Raw genomic sequence first — 27,597 nt, forward strand, 5'->3', positions numbered from 1 at the left:
CAGGAAGAAACACAGAAAGGACCTATTCAGGGTGAGGACATTTCTCCAATGAAACTCAAGTCCCTCAAAATGAATGGGCAACAGTTATCAAAACTTAAAGAGTTCCCAGCTGAAACAATTCAGTCCAAGACCATGAAAGTTCAAAATGTATTTGGCATTATCACTCCTATTGAACAGAAAGAAACAGACCTGGAACAACTTCAAAGAAAGGTTTCAATGGCATCTGACATGGGTCTAGCAAATAAAAAGTGTGTTTCAGGGAAAGTAGAAGGGGCTAAATCAGATACATCAGGAATACATGTTGCTCCTGTTGATCTAGTCAAGGACATCATTTCAAAAAAATATGATGTTCATGTTCATGAGTTATCTGACGTCTCTCTGACGATGTTAAAGTCAACAAAAAGGCCAGACCAGGTTTTCCGCAAAATCCCAGAAAATATATTTGAAGGTGTTCAGTCCAAAGTTGTCACAATAGAAGACCAGACTGGTAAAATTGTAACTAATGTCGACGACCAAACTGGTAAAATGATACCCACTGTAGAAGGCAAAACTGCTAAAGAACCAGAATATTCCGAAGTTATAAAATACCAGACCAATCCTCAGAGAAAATCTAATCAAGTTGAGAACATTTCTCAAATGAAACTGAAATTGAAAAAAAGAGAGCAGTCCAAACTAAAAGATCTCCCAGTTGAAACAATCCAGTCCAAGACTGAAAGAGTGGAAAACACATTTGGCATTGTCAGTCCTATTGAAAAGGCAGAAACTGAACTTAAAGGAAATGTTTCAGTGGCACCTGTTATGGAAACAATAAATGTAGATGAAGGGGATAAATCCCATACTTTACAAATAAATGTTGCTCCTGATGAAATACTAAATTATATTGTATCAAAACAAGAGATAGGGTTAGGTCAGGTCTCCCCAGATAGTTATCTTAAGACGTTGAAATCCACAAATAAATCAGAGAAGGAGTTTGGTTTAGGAGAGCTTCAGTCCAAAGTTGTCACTATAGAAGACCAAACTGATGAAACTGAGAAGGTCAGATCTGGTGTAGGCCAAACTGTATTGTTCAGTAATGTTCAATTTAGCAAAGAAATGAATCAGAAAACAAAGATCAATAATAAGATAACTGTTTGTGAAAACCAGCCTCTCATAGATACACATAGAGTTGCATCAGTAACATATATCAGCACAGAACAAAAAGAAGTTCGGGACTTGCAATATGAATCCAAGACTGAAATGAAATATCCATCTGGGATGAAGACTCAAAGGTCCTCTCTGGAAGCTGAGCTTGAAGAAGTCCACAGGGATTTCCCTCTTCAAAGAGCTCATTCCATATGCAAAGAAGAAGACAAAATAGCATTATTTCCTTTGGGAAAGAAAGGAGAAAAGAAATGTCTTCCTGTTGGTGCTTCTTCCAAAGGTATAAATGGAAAACATTTAATGTCACCAATTGTTTGACCAGAGCACCTTTCTGTACTCCCATCAAGGTCTTCCCACCATCTTGTCTGCAGTTCTTCCATCTCATATCACCCATTCTTGGCACAAAGTGTGTTCTTCCATTTTATTTAGAGCACCCATTGACACTACTTCACTCAAATGGAACGGTCTTCTTTTCATCTTGCTGCTTGTTGCAAGCCCCCCTCCTCAAATTGGCTTGAATGTTTGGTGTTTGATGAGTTTCTGTGTTTTATCCTAGACGTGAGTGAGGAAAATGCAGCGCTAACTGAAAAAATTAACATCTTAAGTATTGTTATCATTGAACCTGAATGTTATTCACACTGGGTACATTCTTGTCCTCATGGTCCTCTTGATTTTATTTTAAGTGCCCACGAAGGAAGAATCATTTCCACAAGATAAAGAACCTCTGTCAAAGGCAGTTAGTTCCAAACAAGGTACTCCTTTGCTGTTCTATTTGTTTGTCTTTTGTGTTGTCTTATGATTTGTGATTGTAAACTGAATTTCTCACTCTTGAGTACATCTAAATCTTAACTATTACTATCTTAAAGTGCAAGATGTAAGCCAAGCTGTTGAAAAGACAAAGCGTCTTCTCCCAGTGAAAGAGGAGACTGGAGAGAGGAAAGAGAAACTACCAGGTACTTGACACCATGCAGTAGTTCAATAGCTGCAGGTCCTCAATAGAGGGCAGTGCTTTTCAGTTTGTTTCTGTTGTCAATGTATGACTTTTGTTTGAAGTGAGAAAACCCCAAGATGCTGTACAAGTTGCAGAGGAAACGATTAAGCATCCAGTCACTGAACAGACCAAACCTGTTTTGACGAGTAGTTTGGAAAAAACCAAGACAGGTATTCTTCATCTAACATTAATGCTGCTTTAAATAGTTTACTAACAACTTGGCGATCAAACAACTCTTATTTATCTCTTGTGTTGGACGCAACACTTTTAATCTTTTCGAAGTTGAAGTGACAAAGCCTGAGTCAAAGGCTAAGGAAGTAGCCAAGAAGCAGAGCGATGAAGATAAACTTGTGATGACGAAGAAGACACCTTCTCCTGGGACAGGTAGAATGATCACAGACCATTTAACATTCAACTTATTTCTTACAAGCACAGCATCTTTCTGTCCTCCTCTTTAATCGGGCGATAACTTTTATGTCTTGGCTCTTCTGTTTAACTCAACACATGCTGCAATATGTGCACATGTGCCAAGTCTGATTGGCTAATGTCTGACTGAACCCAATACTTAATAACTCTATATAACCACCATTTCCGTTTGCTTGTGAAAATACAGGGATAATCTATGTCATTCTGGTGTTAAAAAATATTTTAAAAAAGTATTGTTTTACTTAATTATCTCTTTCAATGAAGGATTCACCTTCGCTCAGCATAGTTTGTGTCCTTTTCTGACATTGTATTATAGTTGTGAAATTTAAATAACACATTGTGGATTTTACCTTGACACTAGATGAAACCAAGGGGCCTGTGCAAGCACCAGGAGGAGTGAAAAAAGGTAAGAGCAATCTACCTTATTTAAGCAGCACCTACACAGCACCTGCTAGCACAGTCTCATATAGAAATAGGTGTGTCAGTCTGTTTAGTTTAGTGTCATATCTTATTGTAGGTTTGTCTCTATGTCTGTTTTTAACCAAGCAGGGTTACAGTCTGCTTTTGTACTTTTAGGTTGTGGTTGTTGTTTTTGTTGTTGTTGTATGTTTGTTTATTTGTTTGTTCGTTTAATGGTATTCGGTTAATGTGTGTGATGAATCTTGAGAAATTGTTCTCCATAAAAAAGGTAAAGTTCAAATGGAGGACGATGGAACATTTGATATTCCCACCTTGAGGAAAACATCAAAGGTTATGAAGGAGACAGAGGAAGAACAGGTGTTGATCACACTCAAGAAGATTCCATCCGTTCCAACTAAAGCAGAAGAAATCAAGCTGTTGAAAGCCACCAAAACAACAGTTGTCCAAGTTGAGGAGATGGTGCACAGGAGGACATCTGTAGACCTGCCAGCTTCCATCCCGAAAGCATCGCTGGAGAGAGAACCTAGATTGAAGACCCCAACAACGAAAGAGACAGAACTTCCAAAGCCTAAAGAAGTAACAGAAACAGATTCAGATAAATGCTTAACATGGAGCAATCAGAAATACTCTCCTAAAGATAAGGAACCAGAAGATAAAATCTCCATCAAGAAAACTCCCAAATCAGCCAAAGCTGGAGAACCAGTTACAGCAAGTGTGGGCTTAAAGAAAGTAAGGAAGTTGCCTGTAGATGAAGCAGAACAAGAAGCCCTCAAGTTGAAACCATTTGACCGGCCTACCAAACCCACAGAAGAGCCAACGACAGACAAGAAGGAAAGACCAGAGAGGGAAGCTGTACCTTTTGAAAAAGAGAGAATCAGACCAGAGGATAAAACACAGACACCGACTAAGAAAGATGAAATCATTGGGGAGACAGAGAAACCTCAAGCCAAGGTCCAAAAACTAGCAGATAGAAAGAAAACTCCCAAAGACGAAAAGGACGCTGCCATGGAACCACACAAGGGAAAGAGAATCTCACCGGAACAGGATACAGAGAGCGTGAAACTGAAGCCTTTCTCCAGACCATCTAAGGATGCTAAGGAAGGAGCTGCAGATGAGAAGCCAAGCGGTGAGAAAACATCCCGTACAAGCAGAGATAAACTACCAAGGGAAACAGAGACAAGCAAGACACCAGAGACACCGAAACGTCCTGAGAAGGTTGTAGAGGCTGCTCCCTTTATCGTGGAGAACTTAGTATCTCCGAAACCAACTGCTGACAAGACAGTATCTCCTAAACCAACTGCTGATAAGACAGTATCTGCTAAACCAACTAGTGATAAGACAGTATCTCCTAAACCAACTGCTGACAAGACAGTATCTCCTAAACAAACTACAGATAAGACAGTATCTCCTAAACCAACTGCTGATGAGACAGTATCTCCTAAACCAACTGCTGATAAGACACCTAGGAAGACTATAGATGAAACCAGGCCTCTGCAGTTGAATAAAGGAGTTACTCCAAAAGAAAATGAAGAACATGCAGAAACAGTTTTGAAGCCAATTGACCAGCTAAAGAAGGTTGAACTGAAAAAGACAGCCTCCCCCAAAGTTGATAAAGCAAAGCCAAAAGAGCTGGAATCATTTCCAATTGAAAATAAACCAAGTGGCGAAAAGCTAAAGAGGATCCCAAAAACAGTTTCCCCAAAAGAATCAGTTGAGGCTGTGGCTCCCAAAACAGTTCCCAGGAAACCCTCCCCAGAAGAGGCTGGGGAAGCAGTGAAACCCAGCAAAGGGAAGGTCCCCATGTCCAAGGAGGTTTCTCCTGGATCCGTGAAGGTCCCCATGTCCAAGGAGGTTTCTCCTGGATCCGTGCAGCTTAGGAAGGTCCCTACTCAGCTGGAGGAGGTGGTGTTTGAAGAGGAGTACGAGGGCCAGCCAGAAGAGGGGGAGGAAGAAGAGGAGGAGGTCTGGGGCTGGGAGCTGGTTCCCAGTGAAGGCTCAACCCCAGAAGACAGGCTAGCTGAAGGGGAAGATGCTGTAGAAGCTCCAGGTGTTACCAGGAGAGGTGAGGTGGTGACGAAACCAGACCACTTGGTGACCACTGACAACCTGCTCCTCATCGCCTGAATAACTTCAGCCCATTCCCTCATTAATGCCTTCATCTGCATATGTTGACATCATCACCTCTTATGTCTGATTGAATGTATGCCATCTTCGTTGTTGTTGTTCGGCATTGTACTGCCATCCTGATTGGTCAACCATTCTGTCTGTCACATCTGTCTGTGTTTTGTTTTGTGTTTGATCCATCAATCTCCTAATCTCAAACCCAACTGTTTAAACCATGATCATTATCACATCATGCTGTGTGAATTATCTTTTTCTTCAAAAATAATTTCCATCCATATGCTCCCTTTATTTGAAATGTCATATCTAACTCGTAGGCAAAATTATTGCTTTGTTTCCTGGTATATAACTTAGACATATCAGTGCACATGAATTAATAATTCCAACTATTTTCAACAGACGGACAACCTGCTGAGGAAGCAGGAAGAGGAAGAGGGAGAGGCCTGAAACGTAAGAATGAGTGTGATATAACAATATAGGAGTTAACCATATAAAACATATTATTTATAACTATATGTTGACATCAAGTTTTAAGGTAACACGCATCTTAATAATCAATCAAAGCATGAATAGCTAAAGAATCACAAGATGACTTTGCGAAACTGGGTCGTTGAGAGGCCATGATAGGCTCTGTTAAATACTAGTATTTTCGATTTGACAAATCAACTGTATTTCAGCCAAGCAGACCCCATCTCCTGGTGATGGAGGCCGAGGCAGGGGCCTGAAGCCCGGGGGAAAGGGCCCGTCCCCACCAGATGAGCCCTTTGCAGGATTCAAACTCAAAGCTGTTCCTCTGAAGTTCATCAAAAAGCTTCAAAACATTGTGTTGACAGAGGCAGAGTCTATTGGCTCAGCTGCTGTATTTGAGTGTGAAGTTTCCCCCTCTACTGCCATTACTACTTGGATGAAGGATGGCAGCAACCTCCGTGAGAGCCCCAAACACAAATTCACCTCAGATGGCAAAGACCGCAAGCTGAACATTATTGATGTCCAGCTGTCTGATACTGGTGAATATACGTGCGTGGCCAAGAATGCCGGAAAGGAAATATCATGCACAGCCAAGCTCATTGTTGAAGGTATTATGCTTCAATCACTTGTCCTTTGGAATGGAGTTGGTTCTCAAGGCAGAGTATTTCCATTGCTAATTCATGCTATTCTCTTCTGACAGAGCTGCCAGTGAAATGGATCAAGGAGCTGGATGAGGAGACCTCACCCCTTAAAAGTCAGCCCCTGTACATGACCTGTGAGCTGAACAAAGAGAGGGACGTGGTCTGGAAGAGGAGTGGAAAGATCCTCAAGGTGAAGACTGGCAAAGTCTCCATCAATGTCATTGGTCTGGGGCACGCTGTGACCGTCCAGAACACCACCGAAGAGGATGCCGGCCTTTACACTTGTGAGGTGGCCAATCAACCAGATGTCATGACTTCAACCAACGTTAAAGTGATTGGTGAGTAATGTTAAACTTACCTTCATGAATTGAGTTTTATTTATCATTTTAAATATGTATCATACCACATACCACATACCACATACCATACCACTGTTAACCCTTTTCCAGAAGGGAAACACATACCTTGAGCTTTGATTCTGTTCCAGAAACAAGTCTTTGTCTGATTTGTTCATGATATTTAACAGAAATCATCAAGGACTGGCTGGTGAAGCCTCTGAGAGACCAGCATGTGAAGCCCAAGGCAGCTGCCACATTTAAGTGTGAGCTGTTTAAGGAGACTCCTAACTGGAAGTGGCTTAAAGGAGAGACTGAGATAACGCCTTCTGATAAGATCGAGATTAAGAAGGATGGAAAGGCACTGACTCTGACTATTAAGAACTGCCAGCCCGAAGATGTGTCCGATTACACTATGGAGGTGGAGGGACGGGTCTACAGCGCCAAACTCACATTAGGAGGTTGATCCATCAATCCAGCTATCTGTCTCTCTGTCGGCCTATCCATCTATTTATCTACCTATTTCTCTCTATCTATCACCTATTTATCTCTATCTATCTATATATCTATCTATTTATCGCCTATCTATATATCCCTTCGATCCATCTATCTATCTATCTATATATCCCTTTGATCGGTCTATCTATCTATCCATCTATCTATCTATATATCCCATCTGTCTGTCTGTCAATCTATATATCATTCTTCTTATCTATATATCCTATCTATCCATTCGTCTGTCTGTCTGTCTATCTGTCCATCAACTAATAGAGGGTGTGTTTCAGAACGTGAAGCTGAGATCCTGAAGCCTCTGTCAAGCATGGAGGTGGTAGAGAAGGACAACGTGACTTTTGAGACGGAGATCTCAGAGGAAGATGTTCCAGGAGAATGGAAGCTGAAGGGAGTGGTCCTGACCAGATCACCGGTACCTACCATCTAACAGCTAGCATCTACCTACAATCTAACAGCTAGCATCTACCTACCATCTAACAGCTAGCATCTACCTACTATCCAAAGCTATCTTCTATCTACCATCAAACAGCTAGCATCGACCTACCATCTAATAGCTAGCATATACCTACCATCAAACAGCTAGCATATACCTAGCGTTTAACAGCTAGCATCTACCTACCAGCTAAAAGCTAGCATCTACCATTGTACAGCTATCATCTACCTACCATCTTACAACTAGCATCTACCTACCACCTTACAGCTAGCATGTACATACCATCTTACAGCTAGAACTAGTTATCTTTATTATAGATCCTACCTGTCTAACATCTAGCTATCTTTTATTGTAGTACCTACCTGTTTAACATCTCACTATCTATGTGTACAATGTGTATTATAACCGTAAGCGGTGATAATGGGGTCGGAGCAAAATTAAAAGTCAAGAACACACTCATGGAAGATATATAAATATAACATATATTGTCATATTTAAGGAAAGATGTTCCACTTATAAACCTGAACTGCAGCCTCATTCACATTGTCAAAATGTCTATTGATAAGCAAACAACATCCAGAAAACTCAAAGCACACATTTCTCAAGTGAATTAAGGGATTTCTTCAAAGCATATACCTGAAAAATCGTTGAAATTCTGGGGAAATTAAACATTTGTAGTCAAGAACACTATCGGAAGAAATAAAAATATGACAGTTAATTATGAAGGAAAAATGGTTAATGAAGAAGTTCCCCTTAATGCCATACTGGTCTTGGCAGTCCGATGCTTGGAAACTAATGAGCCGCAATTTTGATTGCCTGATGAATTTCAGGTGCTGTTCAATGTTGTGTTTCTTAAATGAGTGGCATTGAAAGAATGACATGTTCAGCCTGTTCATAATGCTCTAATCAGGATTCAAACTCTCAACCTATCGAACACCAGTACACAGCATTATCCCGTTAAGCCACTGACATTCCTGAACTGCATGAAGCCTCGAAGCCTTCAAATTGTGAAAATGTCGATTGATAAGCACGCAACATCAAGAACACTCCAAGCACACATTTCACAAGAGAATTAAGGGCTTTCTTAAAATAGAACAGATCTGAAAATTTGCACTGTTAATGGTATCCACCTAATGATAGCCGTATGGTAGTTATACAATAACAAAATGGTCGTATAGGCAAAATGGGTTGAGACTGTGGACATTTGGCTTTTCTATGAAATTGTGGGAAAAGTAAACATTTTTAGAGCAGAAGACCAGGGTGAAAAAGATGCATCTGATTTTAGAGATTAATATGATGAAATAATTTTGAGTCCAGGTCAATCTAGTAATGAGAAATAAGGCTAGTTCATATTTTTTTTTAAATAGCGCCAACACTGGGGGCAGTACCACAATTTGGGTTTATGGGTAGGGTTTTATGTGGCGATTTTGGTGAATTTTTGATTATTTTTGTAGCCTGTGAATCTATTTATCATGTTTAGCTTTAATATGAAATTGTGGGAAAAGGAAAAATTTTTAGGGCATAAGACCCTGGGTTTTTATAAATGCATCTGATTCTAGAGATTAATATTATGAAAGTATTTTGAGTCCAGGTCAATCTGGTGAGGAGAAATAACCCTAAATAATGTTTGTTTTACAATAGCGCCACCTTTGGGTGCAGTACCACAAATTTGGGTTTATGGGTAGTGGGGGTTATTGGTAACCATACCTGAAAATAGTTTTCTGTAATTCGAAAAAGAGTTTTCGAATTACAGTATAGGCTGCAGTATGACTTTTACAGAATTTGAGGGAAAAATAAACATTACAGAAACAATAGGGGACCAAGCAGCTTCACTGCTCGGACCCCTAAATACATCTTATAAGATGTCAACATTATAGTATGTCAACATTATATCCATCTCTCTGCCTGCCTGTCCATATATTATCTATTGTTTAGTGTCTTTTTATACATCATACATCTATTATGTATCCTATCTCAGTACTTGTTAATGTATATCCACCTATCCCAGACGTGTGACATCCAAATGGAGGGTGCCAAGCGCAGACTGATCCTGAAGACCGTCCAGATGGACAATTCCGGCGAGGTGTCCTACACAGCGCTGAACGCCGTCACCAACGCCATGCTAACAGTCACCGGTAAGCCTTGCTCCTGGAAGGCAGTAACGCTCTGCTGTTATTTTCCCCATATAAAGACTAAAGACTTGACGTTAGGTCTTTATTTCATGAAGTTCTACCAAAATTCAGCGTGGGAGGACTACAAGATTCAGATTGACCATTCCTGAAGAAGATCCATTTTTCTGTGTACTGTTTGTTGTTGTACATGTTTAATGTATGTTGATGAAGTGATGTGGTGTAATGGTGGGGTGCTAGTCAAGACAATTCCAATCATCACAAAGTACAGTTGGTTCTTCTTGGACCATCTGATTTTGTCTCATGTGCTACATGCTGTATCCAGTTGATGTGCCACAACAGAACAACCTTCAGTTAGACATTGGTTCAGTTCGCTGCACCTGTAAGGCTCCAGTGTAAGAACAGAGTCTCCAAAGCAGAAATGCCTCAAGTGAAACCAAGAAAGAACTGAGGCTGATCCTGATACCTGCTTGATACCAAGACCTCATGGACCTCCTCAAGGGATCTGTAGTCACGCAGTCAAGCCATCCAATGCAGAACGCGGTCAGCACCGGTTTAAGACGGCAAGGGGGATGATCCTGTCGGATAGAAAGCCTGCTAGTAGAGCAGTTGAAGTGGAACTTGAGACAAAGCCTGCGTAAACCCCTCACCCAAGACCCTACTGCAAACCCTCAACCAGAGTTAACCCCTCACCCAAGACCCTACTAAGGACCCTAAACAAGAGTAAACCCCTAAAACATGACCCTACTAAGGACCCTAAACAAGAATGCAACACCTCCACCATGCCAACAAGACTGGGGACAGCTGAAGGGTCCATTGGCACTGGGGCGGTGTTAGACCAGGTTTTAACACCAAAATGCAGACTAACTGAAACAATGTCCACAGCACTGGTGTGGTATGAAGTACCCTAACAGCGTTCTTCATCAACTGGATACTGACTGTAGCATATTGTTTTCTGGGTGTTGTCTTTTTGTTGTCTTGGTGTTGTCTTGGTGTTGCCTTGGTGCAGTCTGAGGTCTTGAAGTTTGTTGTCATTCTTACCTGCTGTTTATACCTCCCAGAAATCGAAATGGCCTTTGTCGTCCCGCTGGAAGATGTTTCTGTGCATGAAAAGAAACAGGCTAAGTTTGAATGCGTCATCACAAAGGACGTGTCAAAGGTGATGTGGTACAAACTGTCCGACATCATCACCCCAGACCAAAAGTATGACATAATTGATGATGGGAAGAAACACATGCTGATCATAAACAGCTGTGAGTTTGATGATGAGGACGAATACACAATAGAAGTGTTGGGGATAACCTCGACGGCGAAGCTCACAGTGGAGGGTAAGGGACAAACCACCACCATGTTTCCTGGAGCTGCTTCTCTTCCATGGTGAACTGACTGCTATGAATATGCCCTACTAATACGTTGTAGGTATAAGACTAACATGCATCATGCCAATCAAGGACCAAACGGTGAAGGAGGGCCAGACTGCTCGCTTTGAGCTGGAGCTCTCTCATGAGAACGTCCCAGTAACATGGTTCAGGAACGACATGAAGATCCACCCCAGCAGAACGGTGCTCACACACGTGGACAGAAAGAAACACATTCTAGAAATGAAGGAAGTGACGCTAGATGACACATGCCAGATTAAAGCAGAAGCCAAGGGAATTCCCTCAATGGCCAATCTAACAGTCATAGGTAACAAGACCTCCATCTTTCCTTTCAGTTGCTGCCCTCATCCTAAATCACCTCCCACAGTCATTGTCATTCAAGTATTTGTTGACCTGTGAAGTCTTGTTTGTGTGCCGTCGTGATGTTGTTTCTCTATTCTGTTTTATTTGTGCTCTTGATTTGTGTTGTTTGTGTATGTGTTGATTGGGCTGTATATAGACACAATATATGCAGCACACATTCAGAATAACGAGTGTTGGGCCGTTTCAGAGGGAGACGCGTACTTCACGGTTAAGCTTCAGGATTACACAGCGGTGGAGAAAGACTCTGTGGTACTGGAGTGTGAACTGAGCAAGGAGGTGGAGGTCATGTGGTACCACAATGAGAAGGAGCTCAAGGGCTCTAAGAAGGTGTCCATCAGAGCCGAGGGCAAGCGGAGAAGCCTGAGCATCAAGAGGGTGGAAGACCAAGACAAAGGGCAGTACATGTGTGACTGTGGAACTGACAAGACGCTTGCTTCACTAAACATTGAAGGTAAAGGAAAGGATGGTTTCAACCCCGCAGCCTCTGATTTGCTTATCTATGCTTTTTTCAGAGATGTCTGGACATCTCTTATAACTCTCTTTAATTGCTAATAACTCCTAACACTACAAGCACTGCAAGACTTCTAACTCTGACATGGTATAAACACTACAAGACTTTTAACTCTGACATGGTATAAACACTACAAAACTTCTAACTCTGACATGGTAGAAACACTACAAGACTTTTAAAACTCCTAGCTGATAATAGTAAAATAGATCCTGTAGCCCTCAAGATGGCCTTGTCTGTGGTGGATGTCCATTCACATGTTGAGTTGGATGTCTTCATTCTGTCCACGCCAGCTCGCCACATCAAGGTGGTGCGTCCTCTGTATGGGGTGGAGGTGTTTGATGGGGAGACGGCTCGTTTTGAGGTGGAGATCTCGGAGGATGACGTCCACGGCCAGTGGAAACTAAATGGAGAAATCCTCAGTCCCTCTTCTGTATGTCTTTTCTTCATCTATGTGTTGATTTTCATGGGCTTCAATGCACATTCACTTGAACATCCACAAAGTTTCCTTTCAAATAGACATCTGAAAACCTTTCCCAGGCAATTATAAACGTATGATCAAATAATGACTGCGTTTTTATTTCGTGCGATTTTATTTGAATGAAAGTGGATTGAGTACAGCCTTCTGTGAACCAATTCTGTGAACTTGTCCTGGACTATCTGCAGGATGTTGAGATAGTGGAAGATGGAGCCAAGCACACTCTGATCTTGTACAACTGTAAGGTGCCCCTGACAGGAGAGTTGTCGTACAGCGCTGCTGGTGCTAAGTGCTCTGCTAACCTGAAAGTTAAGGGTGAGCGTTCACAGTACTTCATCTGTGCACTCTTACAAACATGCATGATATGTGCTGACTCTTTCATACTTTATTTGGCTTCAAACTTTAAATATCACAAAAAGGCTACTGCTTTCCAATATAACATTAGGGTAAACATGGTATTGAAAAGTAAAAGCAGTTTTGTGTTGTTTGTGATTTTATATTGATATTGTGTAGAAAGCGAGTTGTCATCTCTTCCATGTCATAAGACAATCAGGCTATAAACCAGTTCTACACCAACTGGTTTTAATCAACTGGTGACAAACCAGTGATCTCCATGATTTGGTTGATGTTAACACCGTTTCTCTGAATGAACAGAAATCCCAGTGTCGTTCATGACGCCACTGAGCAATGTTCATGTGTATGAAAAAGAAGAAGCCAGATTTGAGCTGGAAGTGTCCAGGGAGCTAAAAAGCTTCCGCTGGATGAAAGGACCGCAGGAGTTGTCAAGTGATGAGCGATATGAGCTGGGGGTGGAGGGGACGAGACACACACTGCTGGTGAAATCAGCCAAATACGAAGATGAAGGAAAATACATGTTTGAGGCTGAAGACAAGAAAACTTCTGGCAAGCTGATAATCCAAGGTAACAGAATTAACCTTGATCAGCAATATGATTCATTATGAAATCAAATTAAAAGACTATAATTTATTATGATAACCCTCTTTATTTTGTGTTGGGCAGGAATCCGTCTGGAGTTTGTCAAGCCCATCAAAGACGTTACTGTGAAGGAACGAGAGACCGCAGAATTCAGCATGGAGATTTCTCATGACGACATCGCTGTTATATGGTACAAGAACGATGTCCGTCTGCACCCCAGCAAGGTGGTCCATATGTTGGACCAGGGCAAGACGCACATCCTGGCATTCAAGGAAGTGACCATCGATGACACCTCCCTGATCAGGGTGGAGGCCATGGGCAAGAGCTCCGAGGCAATGCTCACCGTCATTGGTTAGTGATGCTTATCAATCCACACATACACATGCATATGCACAACATCTGCTGCACATGCTGATATTAGAGGAAACATACAATATATAAAGAAGGTGAACTCAATATTTACATTTGGTGTGTATGTTGTAATTTGTTTCAGAGGGAGACTTGTACTTCACCACCAAGCTGCAGAACTACACAGCTGTGGAGAAGGATGAAGTTTCTCTGGTCTGTGAACTCAGCAAGTCTGTAGCAGAGGTCCAATGGTTCAAGGATGGTAAAGAAATCATTCCTTCCAAGAATATTGTTACCCAAACCGATGGCAAGAAGCGTTTGCTGACCATAAAGAAGGCATCAAAACTTGATATTGGAGAATACTCCTGTCATTGTGGTACGGACAAGACGACCGCCAGTCTGAACATCGAAGGTAAACTCTCCAGAGGATATAGGATTTCATACTTCCTGTGTAGACCACGCCTCCATCCTTCCAAACTCCACCCCCTCCTCCACCTGGCTATCCTCCACCTCCACCCGACCATCCTCCATCATGCTGCTGTCTGTGTTCATTGTTGGTTTCTACTGCTTTCTTGCATCTTTGTGTCCACAGGTGTTCTGTCTTTGTGTCCACAGCTGTTGTGTTTTTGTGTCCACAGCTGTTGTGTCTTTGTCTCCACAGGTGTTATGTCTTTGTGTCCACAGCTGCTGAGACTTTGACTTCACAGGTGTTGTGTATTTGTGTCCACAGCTGTTGTTTCTTTGTGTCCACAGCTGTTGTGTCTTTGTCTCCACAGGTGTTATGTCTTGTTTCCACAGCTGTTGTGTCTTTATCTCCACAGTTGTGTCTTTGTTTCCAAAGCTGTCTTGTCTTTGTCTCCACAGGCGTTGTGTCTTTGTGTCCACACCTGTTGTGTCTTTGTGGCTACAGCTGTTTTGCATTTGTTTCCACAGGTGTTGTGTTTAGTTTATATTTCTTTATATTTGGTGATAAGGGGTTGAAATACCTTCAGAGGACATTCATATCATCTTCCGATAAAGTTTTAAATGCTTTATGAGGAGTATAAGTTATGTATATATATATATGAATATATATATATATTTATTTGTATATATAGTTATAGTTTATAAATCACAAATCTTGTACATTTATAATGTCCTCATAAGTTTTGATACAGTATTAAATGCTTTATGTGGATATAATAAAGTCTAGTGATAAGGTAATAAATACATAATAGTTCATTTATAATGTCCTCATAAGGTTTGATATGGTTTTAAAGGCTGTATAGTTTGGTGATTGTCAGTGTGCTCAGCTTCTGGGTGGTATCATTATCATCATCATCACCTTGTATGTGCTCCAGATCAGTGCATCTGGTAAGTGTGTAATTGGTCTCCACTGGTTTGTGCTCACCTTCCCAGTGAGAATGTTTCCAGGGTCCGGGGAGAAGCAGGGGTGGCCCTCTGGTTAACTCATGTTCTTTGGCCTTCTGCAGAGCGGGACATAAAGGTGGTGCGTCCGCTGTACAGCGTGGAGGTCACAGAGCTGGAGACGGCTAAGTTTGAGACCGAGATCTCTGAGGGGGATCTTCACGGCAACTGGAAGTTGAAGGGAGAAGCTCTTCTCCAGTCTTCTGTAAGACTTAACACTGCCTGGGACAGGAGCTTTGTGGCCCAAGAGTCATTATGATATTAGGAAATGATAAAAGAACAGGACAAAAGCAATTTAAAAATAACGACAGCTAGTGATTCAGATTCCCCTACGTTACAGAAGCATCTGTAGATGTGTTGCATGGGAACCCTAGACACAGAGCCGTCTTCTGCTGTCTTAGTTAACCTCTTTGTGGTCTCCTCAGGACGTGGAGATCAAGGAGGAAGGCACCAGACACACGCTGGTCCTCTTCAACGTCCGCTTGGATATGGCCGGAGGAGTGGACTTCTCTGCAGCTAACGCTAAATCTACGGCCCAGCTCAGAGTCAAAGGTGTTCACAATGATAACACTAATATAGTATTCACAATGAGAAGAATCAACTGCATTTATATAGCACTTCCTATAGCGTTTTACATACTGTGTGTGTTTGTGTGTGTCCTCATCCAGTCATGATGTTAATAGCCCCCAGCTGACACACACACACGCACACACACACGCGCACGAACACAACCCTCACAAACCCACACCGCAAACACACGTGCGGACGCAGACGTTGCAAGACAATGGCAAGATCGGGATAACAGCCCCCCGTCAACACACTCTCCCAGCTGAGACGTTTTGTCTAAAGACTACACTTTTTTGCTAAACATTATTTATTTTTTAATATTACGTACCTCCTTCAGCCTCCCGCAATGTCTTGCGATATTGATATCCCATTTCCGACCCCGATGTCGACACTCTCCCAGGTAAGACGTTCTGTCTATAGACTGTAGAAATTGCGATAAAATAATTGAAGAGACAGTTTCTCACGTTGACAATGCAACGTCATATAATTTTATTTTAATGAAATGATAATTTCATTTTATCATATAAAACCTTTCAAACATCGCGCCAACCGGAATATCAACAAAAAAAGACGCACGTTCTCTTAAAGAGACAGCGTCCCTATAACACAGAACGAAAACATGTCAATAACACAGTATGGGGAATTATGTTTATAGAGTCCACCACAAGACTACACTAAAATGTAATATTACTCTCCTCATTGAGCCTCCCGAAATGTCTTCAAACTTTGTTGCTCAAAATAGTATATTACTCTTCGCCTTGATATTGATATGCCCCCCTCCCCCCTTCCGACTGTTTTAGTTGTTTTATTTTACTAATGTTTTGTGTGTAGGCTATGTGTGACTGTAGGCTACTGCTGCCTGTCTTGGCCATGACACTTGAAAATGATATTTTTAATCTAAATTAAGTCTTTATCTGGTTAAAAAAAAAAAAATAAAATCTTAAACTCTCACATCAATGTACAATCCGCACTCTTGCCCTCATCTTCTCCCTCTCCCCCTCCCCCACACAAGCCCGTGCTTTACTTCACTATAGTTAGGTAGGTTGCTGCCTTAACTGTTGTTACACTTAGTTTATTTCACTAAGGTGCTTCTGTAAATGAACATAATTTTCAATTTCAGAAGAAGCTGTTTATTATTATTATTTTTATTATTATTATTATTATTATTATTATTATTATTATTATTATTATTATTATTATTATTATTATTTTCAACTAACGAATAGTAGTTGCCATGTTGGGAGCCAGTCGCGTGTTGATGACACTTCAGTGCATTTACATTTACATTTTACATTTACATTTAGGGCATTTAGCAGACGCTTTTATCCAAAGCGACTTACAATAAGTGCATTTGTTACAATAAGTACATTTGTCATAAGAAGTGAAACAATATGTCTCTGTCGGTACAGTAAAGACGTTAATAGAACCAAGTGCAAGTATTACAATCGCTAGGCTAACCCATTCCTCGTGTAAAGCAGCGATAGCAGCTACTGTAGATGCTACACAATTAAGTACCTTGAATAAGTGCAATGTACAAGTTCCAGGACGTACAATATTCAATGGTGGGTGTGCATTGGTTTCTATGCAGAGTCGAGATGAACTCTGGTGCATTTGCATGTCAATGAGTGGCCACCTAAATGATAATCAGCCTGTTGCCTTTTGTTCGCTGAGTGGTTAAAGGGGACATCTCATACCACCAGGTGTGAGTGTGATTAGCCATTACAAGCCGTTTTCAAAATGTGCAGCATTGTGACATCACAGGTGGGCGTGTCCATCTAGATGTGTGACGGATAGATGGACACGCCAACCTGTGATGTCACAATGCTGCACATTTTCAAACCTGCTTGTAATGGCTAATCACACTCACACCTGGTGGTATGATATGTCCCCTTTTAAACATATTTAAATATTGGCACTGCTTTTCAGAGCCATTCGTTGTGAACGCTAAAAGATAGGGCTTATCAGAACCCTAAAAGTACACATCATACAATAAATTACAATACATGAGTTCCCAGCTGCACGCGTATATAGAAAAAATATTTTTTTATTATTATTATTGACAATTAGCTGAAGATTATACTCCCTGTTTTCTCAGTTAAACACAGAAATCAACTTCATTTGTCCCAGTGTTTGTTATATGTAAAATGAAGCAAAATGAAGCTCTCATTTTCCGGAAACGCCGTTGTTCGCGACGCCTCTCTTGTTCGTAGTTTCTTCTCTTTGTCTCTAGCTCATTCTCCAATCCTTCATCGATCGATGCTTCGGATGTTGTGAATGCAACGGAATATATGATGCATCGTTGCAGCAACATTTAAGATGATTACGATGAGTTCTGCCCGTTCTGCCTCCATGCTGTCTGCGGTCAAACCAAAACAAACTACAGTACAAACTTAGACCCTACATCATATACCGCCCCTTGCAAGCCCACACCCCTTAACCCCCCATTGATTCTACTGATGTCTGAACGACATCGATGTCCGCATATACATGTAAAGCATCAAGTGTGAATCACCCTCAGGGTCGAATCTCCTGATATACAAATGCGGCGAAAATGCGGCGGACATGTGTCCTTAAAATGATTATGCTTGCTTGATAACGTAAAGAAAAATATATTATGCTTGCTTCATTACTTAATAGTTAACCAAAATGTATAGGCAAAATATTATTATATTATGCGCTCAGAAATTCGTTTGATTAGTGACCGGGCTTTCCACATGATAGCTATGGGTTTAATTACAACTAGAGGTTGAAATCTCTAGTAATAGTAATATAGTACTGATGTTTATAATAATAGTAATATAGTCATGAAGTTTATAATAATAGTAATATAGTCATGATGTTAATAATAGTAATGTAGTTGTTATATTATTGATGGTAGAATATTAAAGAAGTTAATAATAAAAGTAATATAGTTATGATGTTAATAATAATAGCAATATAGTTGTGATGTTAATAATAATATTAATAGAGAGTGATATTAATAATAACAGTAAAATAGTCATGATGTTTATAATAGTAATGTAGTTATGATGTTAATAATGGTAAAGTTGTGACATCAATGATAATACTAATGTAGTAATTACGAGCCTTTAAAACCATAAACAAAGCTGTTATCTCACACAAAGGGCCCTCGCTCCCACCCAAACCAGGAGTTTTTTCTCCAGACAGAGGTCCAGCCCGGGGAACCAGAGTCTCCCATATAACACTGTTTCTGACAACATTTTGAACACTAATTAAAGTAAATGTTCTGTTTGGAAGTGATGTTCTGAATGGGAAGGACCCCTTCTAGTGCAGCATCCTTTGTTTGCTGAGCACAGAGTAGGGCTATATCTCTCCTCCAGAGCACTGCTACTGACAGCTAGATTTGATCTAGCTGTTAGAGGGCTGTACATCTAACAGTTTTTCTAACTGTCAGGTTGGGTTCCTATCGTAAATACTTGAAGTTTGTGGCTAAGCCTCATTCGTGTTACTTATTTAACAACCTTTCAGACCCATGTTGCTTCACCTGCCGTGAAGTGTAGTTACAGCACAGCTCTACGAGATGTCGAAATCTTCAATGTTAGGTAACTTCTGGGGCCTTTAGATCCTTCTCCTTTTCCAGGAATATTCCGAGCAGGTGATTGACAGGAACAGACTGTGCAGGTCTGGTGATTTGGTAAAGCTGGCCCCCAGCCAATCAGAGGCTGTAGTTATTTTAGACACGGCATACCTTATCTAGATCTGGTGTTGGTGATTGGCAGGCTTTCTGCTGACCATCTCCATGTGGTGTCAGGCCATATGCTAATGAGCTCCAGCCTTCCCAGTTGTCCTGAGGCCAGTGGAGCTGCAGGCCTCCCAACCACCATGCAGATTAGACGCTAAGGACTTTGTTTCTTCTTGTGGGATTTTGAGCACTTGTAGGGGGGACTAACCATGTCTTCTCCTCACCCCAAAGCCCGGGTGATCAGCCTGAGCAAGGTCCTGGAGGACGCCGTGGTAACAGCCGGGGAGACAGCCACCTTCCAGTGTGAGCTATCTTTCGAAGGCATTGCTGTCGAGTGGTTCCTGGGGGGTACCAAGCTGGAATCAAGCAATAGAGTAAGTTATTTTACCTCCCTCAACTCGGCACACAATGCTAACCAAAGGCCAACAGAATCACTCATTGCTACTACTATTACTACTAACTAAACCTAGTTTCTTTAGAGCAAGTATATGACTGCAGATTATTGCTGTTGGATTTTTGCTGGGTGGTTGCTGGGAACAGTGATTAAAACAGTGTTTTAGTCCCTTTTGGTCATCTATGGGAGTGTGGGGAACCAGACCCCAGTGCATTGGATCTTTGAGATAACGCAGGAGGCTTTCTGCCCAGCCAGCGTTCTGCTGGTTATTTTTAACTGCTGTGGAGGGCATGTGGCAGGTGGCCCCCCCTCCAATATGTTATTTAAATCAGGACGTATGTGCTTTCTGCTGGGCTTGTTCTGCACTCTGTGTGCAAACATGTCAACAAGGCAGTCTATCTGTGCTAACATATAGCATAATCATTCAGGTGTGCTTCTTTATTGCTACGTTGGCTGTTATCAGAGCATTTCAAAAGAGACAGAGTATTTTCTGGGAAATGGGTTGTGAAACAGTTGTTTCCTAAATCCTTTATGAACCATAAACAAACGAATTAGCAGATTAGACATTATATCTAAAATCAATGCATTAGCTGTTTTAAATAATTATTTCATAACTTTGCTTGTCTTTCTTTAAATTTACCCAGGGCTCAGACATGTTGTAGATATAAATATCATCTTAATTTTGATAGATAAAAATATAGTCTTAATGTTGTAGATATAAATATAGGCATAATGTTGATAGATATAAATATAGTCTTAATGTTGTAGATATAAATATAACCTTAATGTTGTAGATATAAATATAGTCTTAATGTTTATATAAATGTAGTCTTAATGTTGATAAACATAAATATATTCTTAATGTTGTAGATATAAATATAGCCTTAATGTTGTAGATATAAATATAGTCTTAATGTTGTTGATATAAATATAGTTTTAATGTTAATACATTATAAAGATAGCAATGATCTTGACAGATATAAGTTGTTTCCTGTATAATTGGTTGTACTTGTGGGTGGGTGGCTTCTTATTGAGTGTTGGCGTGATATTGAGGGATCTTGAGTTGCAGGCCGACTCTGACTAGCTCTTCTACTTCTGATGAAAACACTTGATGTCCATGTATTGTCAGGGTTACAGCTCGGGTTCAGTGTTTTCTCTATGTTGCATTACAGCAGTCTTCTCTGTTACTGCAGTAGTATTATAACGGTATTCTCTGTTACTGCAGTAGTATAATAACAGTATTCTCTGTTATTGCAGTAGTATTATAACAGTCATCTCTGTTACTGCACTAGTATTATAACAGTCTTCTCTGTTACTGCAGTAATATAATAACAGTCTTCTCTGTTACTGCAGTAGTATAGTAACAGTCTTCTCCATTGTAATGTATTCGTTTTGTAGCAGTCTTCTATATTACTGCAGTAGTATTATAGCAGTCTTCTCTGTTACTGCAGTAGTATAATAACAGTATTCTCTGTTACTGCAGTAGTATAGTAACAGTCCTCTCGATGCTACTGCAGTAATCTGTCCAAGGCGTGCATAGACCTAAGGCTTTGCTTAAGACTCTCAGGGGAGTCGGGTGACTGGGGTTATATGGAGCTGTGGAGGAAGTGTGGAATCCAGCTGCCTCCGTTCGTTAGAAACTGGACACAGCCTGACCCCCAGCCAGCCTTAGCTGGCTGGGGGTAAGGACTGATTTACAGTGTGCTTCATTACCACAGGTGGTCACAAGAGCTGAAGGCAAAGTGCACTCACTTACACTAAGAAATGTAACACTGGCTGAGGCAGGTGAGGTGAGGCTGGCAGCCAAGGACTTCCAGACAAAAGCCAACCTGATTGTGAAAGGTTTGTCTCTTCTACCAATAAAGTTTAGACATTCTATGAATGGTGCAGAAGAATGCACCTCACATCTTATTTCCTTTCCTCATCTCTCCTGCCCTCTCCTTCCTCATCTCCTCCCCTCTCCAACTCTACTCTTGAAGCCCCTTATTGTCCCATATATATATATAAACACACACATTGTGTGTATGTATTTATGTTTGAATGTATGTACAGATATCTAGAGGTGGTCTACACAATGTAGTGATTATACTCTGAGAATAAATGGGGTTACTAGAAGATAGAGATGATAAATAGAAGATAGACATTAAAAACAGAAGATAGACATGATAAACAGAAAGTAGAGATGGTGAGTAGAAGATTGAGATGATAAATAGACAGTAGAGATGGATACTAGAACATAGAGATGTTTAGTAGAAGATATAGATGGTTAATATAATATAGAGAATGGTTCTAGAAGGTAGAGAAGGTAAATGAATGAATGGTAGAGATGGTTGTTAGAAAGTAGAAATGGTTACTAGAAGGTATAAATGGTTACTGAAAGATAGAAACAGTTAACTAGAAGGTAGAGAGTTACTAGAAGGTACAGATGTTTGATGTTTAGAGAAGACAGATTGTTTATAGAAGACAGATAAATTAATACTTGTGTCTATATGACCTCCTTTATGCTGTGCAGAGCAACCAGTAGAGTTCAGCAAACCTCTGGAGGACCAGACGGTTGAAGAAGAGGCCACTGCCACCCTTGAGTGTGAAGTTTCCAGGGAGAACGCTGAGGTCCATTGGTTCAGAGATGGACAGGACATCCGCAAGACCAAGAAATACGAAATAATTGTTGATGGCTGTAAGAGAGCCCTCATCATTCATGACTGCACTATGGACGATTGCAGAACTTACACTTGTGACGCAAAGGACTTCAAAACCTCCTGCTTCCTCACCGTGGAGCGTGAGTACTGGAAACACAGCTCTTCATATCCTAGCACAACGTCACCAGTCAAACACACTTGAGTATGGTAGCGGGTGAGACATTAAACTTGATCCTCATTATAGATTCAGAATACCTCATTAGTTCTGCTCTATTATAACAGCTCTATTTATGGCTTGTGTCTGGCTGTCGACGAGACAACAAGTTTAAATATTGTCGAAATATTCCTAGTCAATAACAGGTTATTATACTTTCCTTCTAACCTCTCTGGTTATTGCCTCACATTGCACCGAGCGGGCGAGGAGCAGTTGGGGGCCCTGTTCGAACCTCGTCCCACCTCACACCTAGCCAGCACCCTAAACACGAGCTGAAGCCCGTGAACATCCTGGATGCTCCTCAGTGCGTGGTCCTCATAGGCTGTGTGTCTCTTTACTCCAGGCTGGTGAAAGTCCTGTATTCTGTTTTCACAGCCCCTCATGTCCAGTTCTCTAAGCCTCTCCATGATGTGGAGGTCCGTGAGAAGGAGTCTGCCAGGTTTGAATGTGAAGTTTCCAGGGAGAATTTGAAGGTAAATCCTAGCTTGTTTCCTCACAAGTTGAACAATAATAGAGTGTCCTCTCCCCAGTAGTGGCTGTACCATAAGGTTGAAGTTAAAGGTCCTCTGTCTTACCACCAGGTGGGACATGTGGTAGTCATTATATGTATAAAGTGTATAGCTACTCTAAATACTCAAAGATGTTTTGCTATTCTTTGTGATGGGTATATCCACTGTATCCATTGGATGCATAACAAATCAGCATCAGATGTAATGGTCAACTATATATTGTTGAATTATCATGAAATATCCAGTTATGATGCAGACAATAAGGAAAAGTCGTCTTTGTCTAAATGTTCAATTACCAATTAAATTAAAGGCGACATATTATACATATTATATGGACGTGTCCACCTAGATGTGTGTTGGATAGATCAGTCTACCAGCCTACCGAGTGGACTGTAGCAAATGTTGCTCATCTATCCGTCAAATATCTAGGTGGACACACCTACCTGAGATGTAAGAAGCTGCACAAATGGCTTGTAATGGCTTATCACACTCACACCTGGTGGTATAATATGTCCCCTTTAATAACTGTGGGTCATTACAGTTAGACTAGTGTTCATTTTTTCTAATTCCCCACGATTATCTTAATATATATTTTCGCTCAACCGTATATATATTTTTTTTACATATAAGTTGTTATTTGATGTTTTCACCTCATTTCTATTGTTATATGGACGAGAGATTGCAGTGCTAATGCTGTTTGGTTCTGTGCAGGTTCGCTGGTTTAAAGATGGAAGTGAGATCAGGAAAGGGAAGAAGTATGAAATTATTGCTCAAGGCGTCCAGCATGTCCTGGTGATCCACAAGTCTGTGTTTGATGACGAGGCAGAATACGAATGTGATGCTAAGACCATCAAGTCCTCTGGCATGCTGACTGTCGTTGGTAAGAAAACTTTTAAAAAACAACTAATCTACTGTATATTGACATAATGATCTTAAACCTTACACATTCCACTAGTTAAATGTAAAATGCAACTGTTCTATTTTCAAACTTGTTACAGAGGAGGAAGCTAGGTTCAGCAAGAATCTGTCCAACGTGGATGGAATGGAGACAGACAGTGTCAAACTGATCTGTGAAGTGTCCAAGCCCAGTGCAGAGGTCACCTGGTACAAAGGGGAGCAGGAGCTGCCTGAGGGAGGTCGCTATGAGCAGATCATGGATGGAAAGAGAAGGATCCTCATCATCCAGGACCTGAAGATGGAGGATGTTGGGGAGTACACCTGTAGACTGAGTCCCTCCATCAAGACCTCTGGAAACCTCAAGATTAATGGTAAACATCATTGACATCCAGCTGTTGTTAATAAGGGATATATAATAAAGATAAGATAAAGATATAAAAAAGACTGCTGGCCAACCAACACCTTATATCACCAAACCCCTGGTTAAAATATATCCTAATTTCTAAAATAAACTACATCATCACAGATAGAGAGGGATCGTTGTTGGCGGTTTGGGGTTGTCCTTATAATAAATCGTGTGTGTGTTTGTTCCCTTTGTGTCTGTAGAACTGGCTGCTGAGTTCACCTCCAGGCCTCAGAGCCAGGAGGTGGTGGAGGGAGAGAAGGCAGAGTTTGTCTGCTCTGTATCCAAGGAAACCTATGAGGTGAAGTGGTTCAGAGGTGACAAGGAGCTGGAGGCCGGAGACAAGTACAAGATGATCAGCGACGGCAAGAAGAGAACTCTGCTAATCCAGAGCTCTGAGTGCAAAGACGAGGGAGGATACATCGTGGTGATCGGCAGCAACCGGGCCAGTGCTGTCCTTACCGTGCTCGGTATGATCCACTGTCTGGGCTACAAATACATTTACATTTACATTTACATTTAGGGTATTTAGCAGACGCTTTTATCCAAAGCGACTTGCAATAAGTGCATTTGTTACAATAAGTACATTTGTCATAAGAAGTGAAACAGTATATCGCTGTCGGTACAGTAAAGATGTTCATAGAACCAAGTGCAAGTATTACAATCGCTAGGCTAACCCATTCCCCGTGTAAAGCAACGATAGCAGCTACTGTAGATGCTACACAATTAAGTACCTTCAATAAGTGCAATGTGCAAGTGCCAGGACGTACAACATTCAATGGTGGCTGTGCATTGGTTTCTATGCAGAGTCGAGGTGAACTCTGAACAGGTGAGTTTTGAGTCTTTTGCGGAAGCTGGTGAGCGACTCTGCGATCCTGACATCGGTAGGGAGTTTGTTCCACCACTGAGGTCCCAAAACAGAGAAAAGTTGTGGCTTCGCTGATCGACCTTTGCTTGCTCTTAGCGATGGCGGTACCAGACGTCCAGCTGAGGTAGTTGAGCGGAGGGATCGAGCTGGGGTGTGTGGCTTTACTAATGCTTGGAGGTAGGCAGGGGCAGTTCCATCGACTGCCTTGTATGCCAGTACCATCATCTTGAATCTGATGCGGGCTATTACAGGGAGCCAGTCGAGGTCTCGGAAGAGGGGGGTTACATATGAGAACTTTGGTAGGTTGAACACGAGGCGCGCTGCCGCATTCTGGATGCGCTGCAAGGGTTTAATCGCAGAGGCAGGGAGTCCAGCCAGGAGCAAGTTGCATTAGTCGAGGCGGGAGATGACCATTGATTGGACTAGAAGCTGAGCTGCTTCCCTTGTGAGGAAGGGCCGGATCCTGCGGACGTTGTAAAGTGCAAATCTGCAGGATCGGGCCACCGCAGTGATGTTTGCGGTGCAGCATAACTGATTGTCCAACACTACACCAAGGTTTTTGGCAGTTGGAGAAGGAGATACAGTGATGTTCTCAACAGTGACCAGTAAGTCCATGTGTGGGCATCTTTCCCTGGTATTAGGAGGAGCTCAGTCTTGTTGAGGTTAAGCCTCAGGTGATGGGCAGTTGTCCAGGTGCTGATTTCTGCCAGACATTCAGATATGCGTGTTGCAATCAGGGCTTTGTCAGATGAGGGAAAGGAGAGAAATAGCTCAGTGTCGTCAGCATAGCAGTGATAGGAAAAGCCGTGGGATGTAATTACAGATCCCATAGATCTGGTGTAGAGGGAGAACAGAAGAGGCCCCAGTACAGAGCCTTGAGGGACACCTGTATCAAGCGTGCAAGGTTTGGACAAGGAGCCATTCTATGTTACCTGATAAGTGTGATTCATCAGGTAGGATGTGAACCAGGAAAGGGCAGATTCAGCTATGCCAAGTTCGGCGAGAGTGGCGAGGAGGATCTGGTGGTTCACAGTGTCAAATGCTGCAGACAGGTCAAGGAGAATGAGAACCGATGAGAGGGACGAGACTCTGGCCGCACGGAGGGACTCAGTCACTGCGAGGAGAGCCATCTCAGTGGAGTGTGCTTTTTTGAAGCCTGACTGGTGAGGGTCAAGCAGGTTGTTAGATGAGAGATAGGAGGACAGTTGGTTAGCGACGGCACGTTCCAATGTTTTAGAGAGGAATGAAAGAAGAGATACCGGTCTGTAATTCTGGATGTCAGTGGTATCAAGGGTTGGTTTTTTGAGGAGAGGCTTTATTCTGGCAGTCTTGAAAGACGTTGGAACAATGCCAGAAGTGAGGGAGGAGTTAATAAGTGCGGTGAGGAATGGCAGGATGTCGTTTGACAGCCTGGAGGAGGGAGGAAGGGATAGTGTCCAGGGGGCAGGTGGTGGCATGGTTAGATGTTATAATTCTGTTGACCTCGTCTGAGGTGAGAGGGATGAATTGGGTAAAGGCAGAGGTGGGGGTGGGGGGATGGAGGATGGAGGATCTAATGTCCTTTACTGTCTGGTTAAAGTAGGTAACAAAGTCATCAGCAGTGAGGCAGGAAGGAGGAGGAGGGGAGGGAGGGTTGAGGAGGGAAGAGAACAAGGAAAACAGTTTCCTGGGGTTTGAGGCGGAGGAGTTAATTTTGGTCCGGTAGAAGGCAGATTTGGCTGTTGACACAGTGGAGGTGACATCAGAGAGAAGAAAGAGATAGTGAGATAGATCATTAGGACAGTCTGATCTCTTCCATTTCCTCTCAGCTGCCCGCAACTCTGCTCTATGGGTCCGCAGAGATTCAGACAGCCAAGGAGGGGGGGGTGAAGATCGCGCCGGTCTGGAGTGGAAGGGACAGAGGGAGTCCAAAGAGGAGGAGAGGGAGGATAGCAGAGTGTCAGAGGATTCCTCTGTGGATAGTTGAGAGAATTGTTCAATAGAAGGTAGTGAAGACAGAACAGTTGAGGCAAACATAGAGGGAGAGAGAGTTTTGAGGTTGCGGCGGGTGGTGACAATGTGGGGAATAGAGAGGAGGGGGGGAGAGGACTTTAAGGGGAGAGAAAAGGGACAAAGTGATGGTCAGACACGGGGAGTGGGGTAACAGAGAGAGCAGAGGTGCCACAGGACCTTGTGAATATCAGGTCAAGCTGGTTCCCTGCTCTGTGTGTGGGAGGAGAAGGGGATAGTGTTAAGTCAAAGGTGGCAAAAAAGTTGGTTAATTCAGGTGAGTGCAACTTCTCTGGCAGGATGTTAAAGTCGCCAAGTATAACGAGTGGTGTGCCATTTTCAGGAAAGCAGCTGAGAAGGGCATCCATTTTGTCATAG

At 41.9% G+C, this 27,597-nt stretch overlaps 1 protein-coding gene across 1 annotated transcript in view; it reads left to right on the plus strand.

Moving 5' to 3' along the window:
• Positions 1-27,597, plus strand: part of ttn.2 (titin, tandem duplicate 2) — a gene marked incomplete at its 5' end in the record, with an annotated part of 205,553 nt that overhangs the window by 77,941 nt on the left and 100,015 nt on the right. Inside the window, 25 exons of the mRNA XM_079733755.1 lie at positions 3,246-4,103; positions 4,500-5,039; positions 5,498-5,548; positions 5,776-6,174; positions 6,267-6,545; positions 6,734-7,003; positions 7,328-7,467; positions 9,497-9,623; positions 10,679-10,945; positions 11,037-11,303; positions 11,547-11,810; positions 12,161-12,300; positions 12,534-12,660; positions 13,000-13,266; positions 13,366-13,632; positions 13,775-14,041; positions 15,102-15,241; positions 15,462-15,588; positions 19,538-19,680; positions 21,419-21,542; positions 22,213-22,479; positions 22,929-23,026; positions 23,774-23,942; positions 24,061-24,330; positions 24,566-24,832. Coding sequence (XP_079589881.1) covers positions 3,246-4,103; positions 4,500-5,039; positions 5,498-5,548; positions 5,776-6,174; positions 6,267-6,545; positions 6,734-7,003; positions 7,328-7,467; positions 9,497-9,623; positions 10,679-10,945; positions 11,037-11,303; positions 11,547-11,810; positions 12,161-12,300; positions 12,534-12,660; positions 13,000-13,266; positions 13,366-13,632; positions 13,775-14,041; positions 15,102-15,241; positions 15,462-15,588; positions 19,538-19,680; positions 21,419-21,542; positions 22,213-22,479; positions 22,929-23,026; positions 23,774-23,942; positions 24,061-24,330; positions 24,566-24,832 — 6,135 coding nt within the window. The remainder of the gene's footprint in view (positions 1-3,245; positions 4,104-4,499; positions 5,040-5,497; positions 5,549-5,775; positions 6,175-6,266; positions 6,546-6,733; positions 7,004-7,327; positions 7,468-9,496; positions 9,624-10,678; positions 10,946-11,036; positions 11,304-11,546; positions 11,811-12,160; positions 12,301-12,533; positions 12,661-12,999; positions 13,267-13,365; positions 13,633-13,774; positions 14,042-15,101; positions 15,242-15,461; positions 15,589-19,537; positions 19,681-21,418; positions 21,543-22,212; positions 22,480-22,928; positions 23,027-23,773; positions 23,943-24,060; positions 24,331-24,565; positions 24,833-27,597) is intronic.

The sequence above is a fragment of the Pollachius pollachius genome (assembly GCF_949987615.1).
Source record: "Pollachius pollachius genome assembly, chromosome: 3".
In the NCBI taxonomy this organism is placed as follows: Eukaryota; Metazoa; Chordata; class Actinopteri; order Gadiformes; family Gadidae; genus Pollachius; species Pollachius pollachius.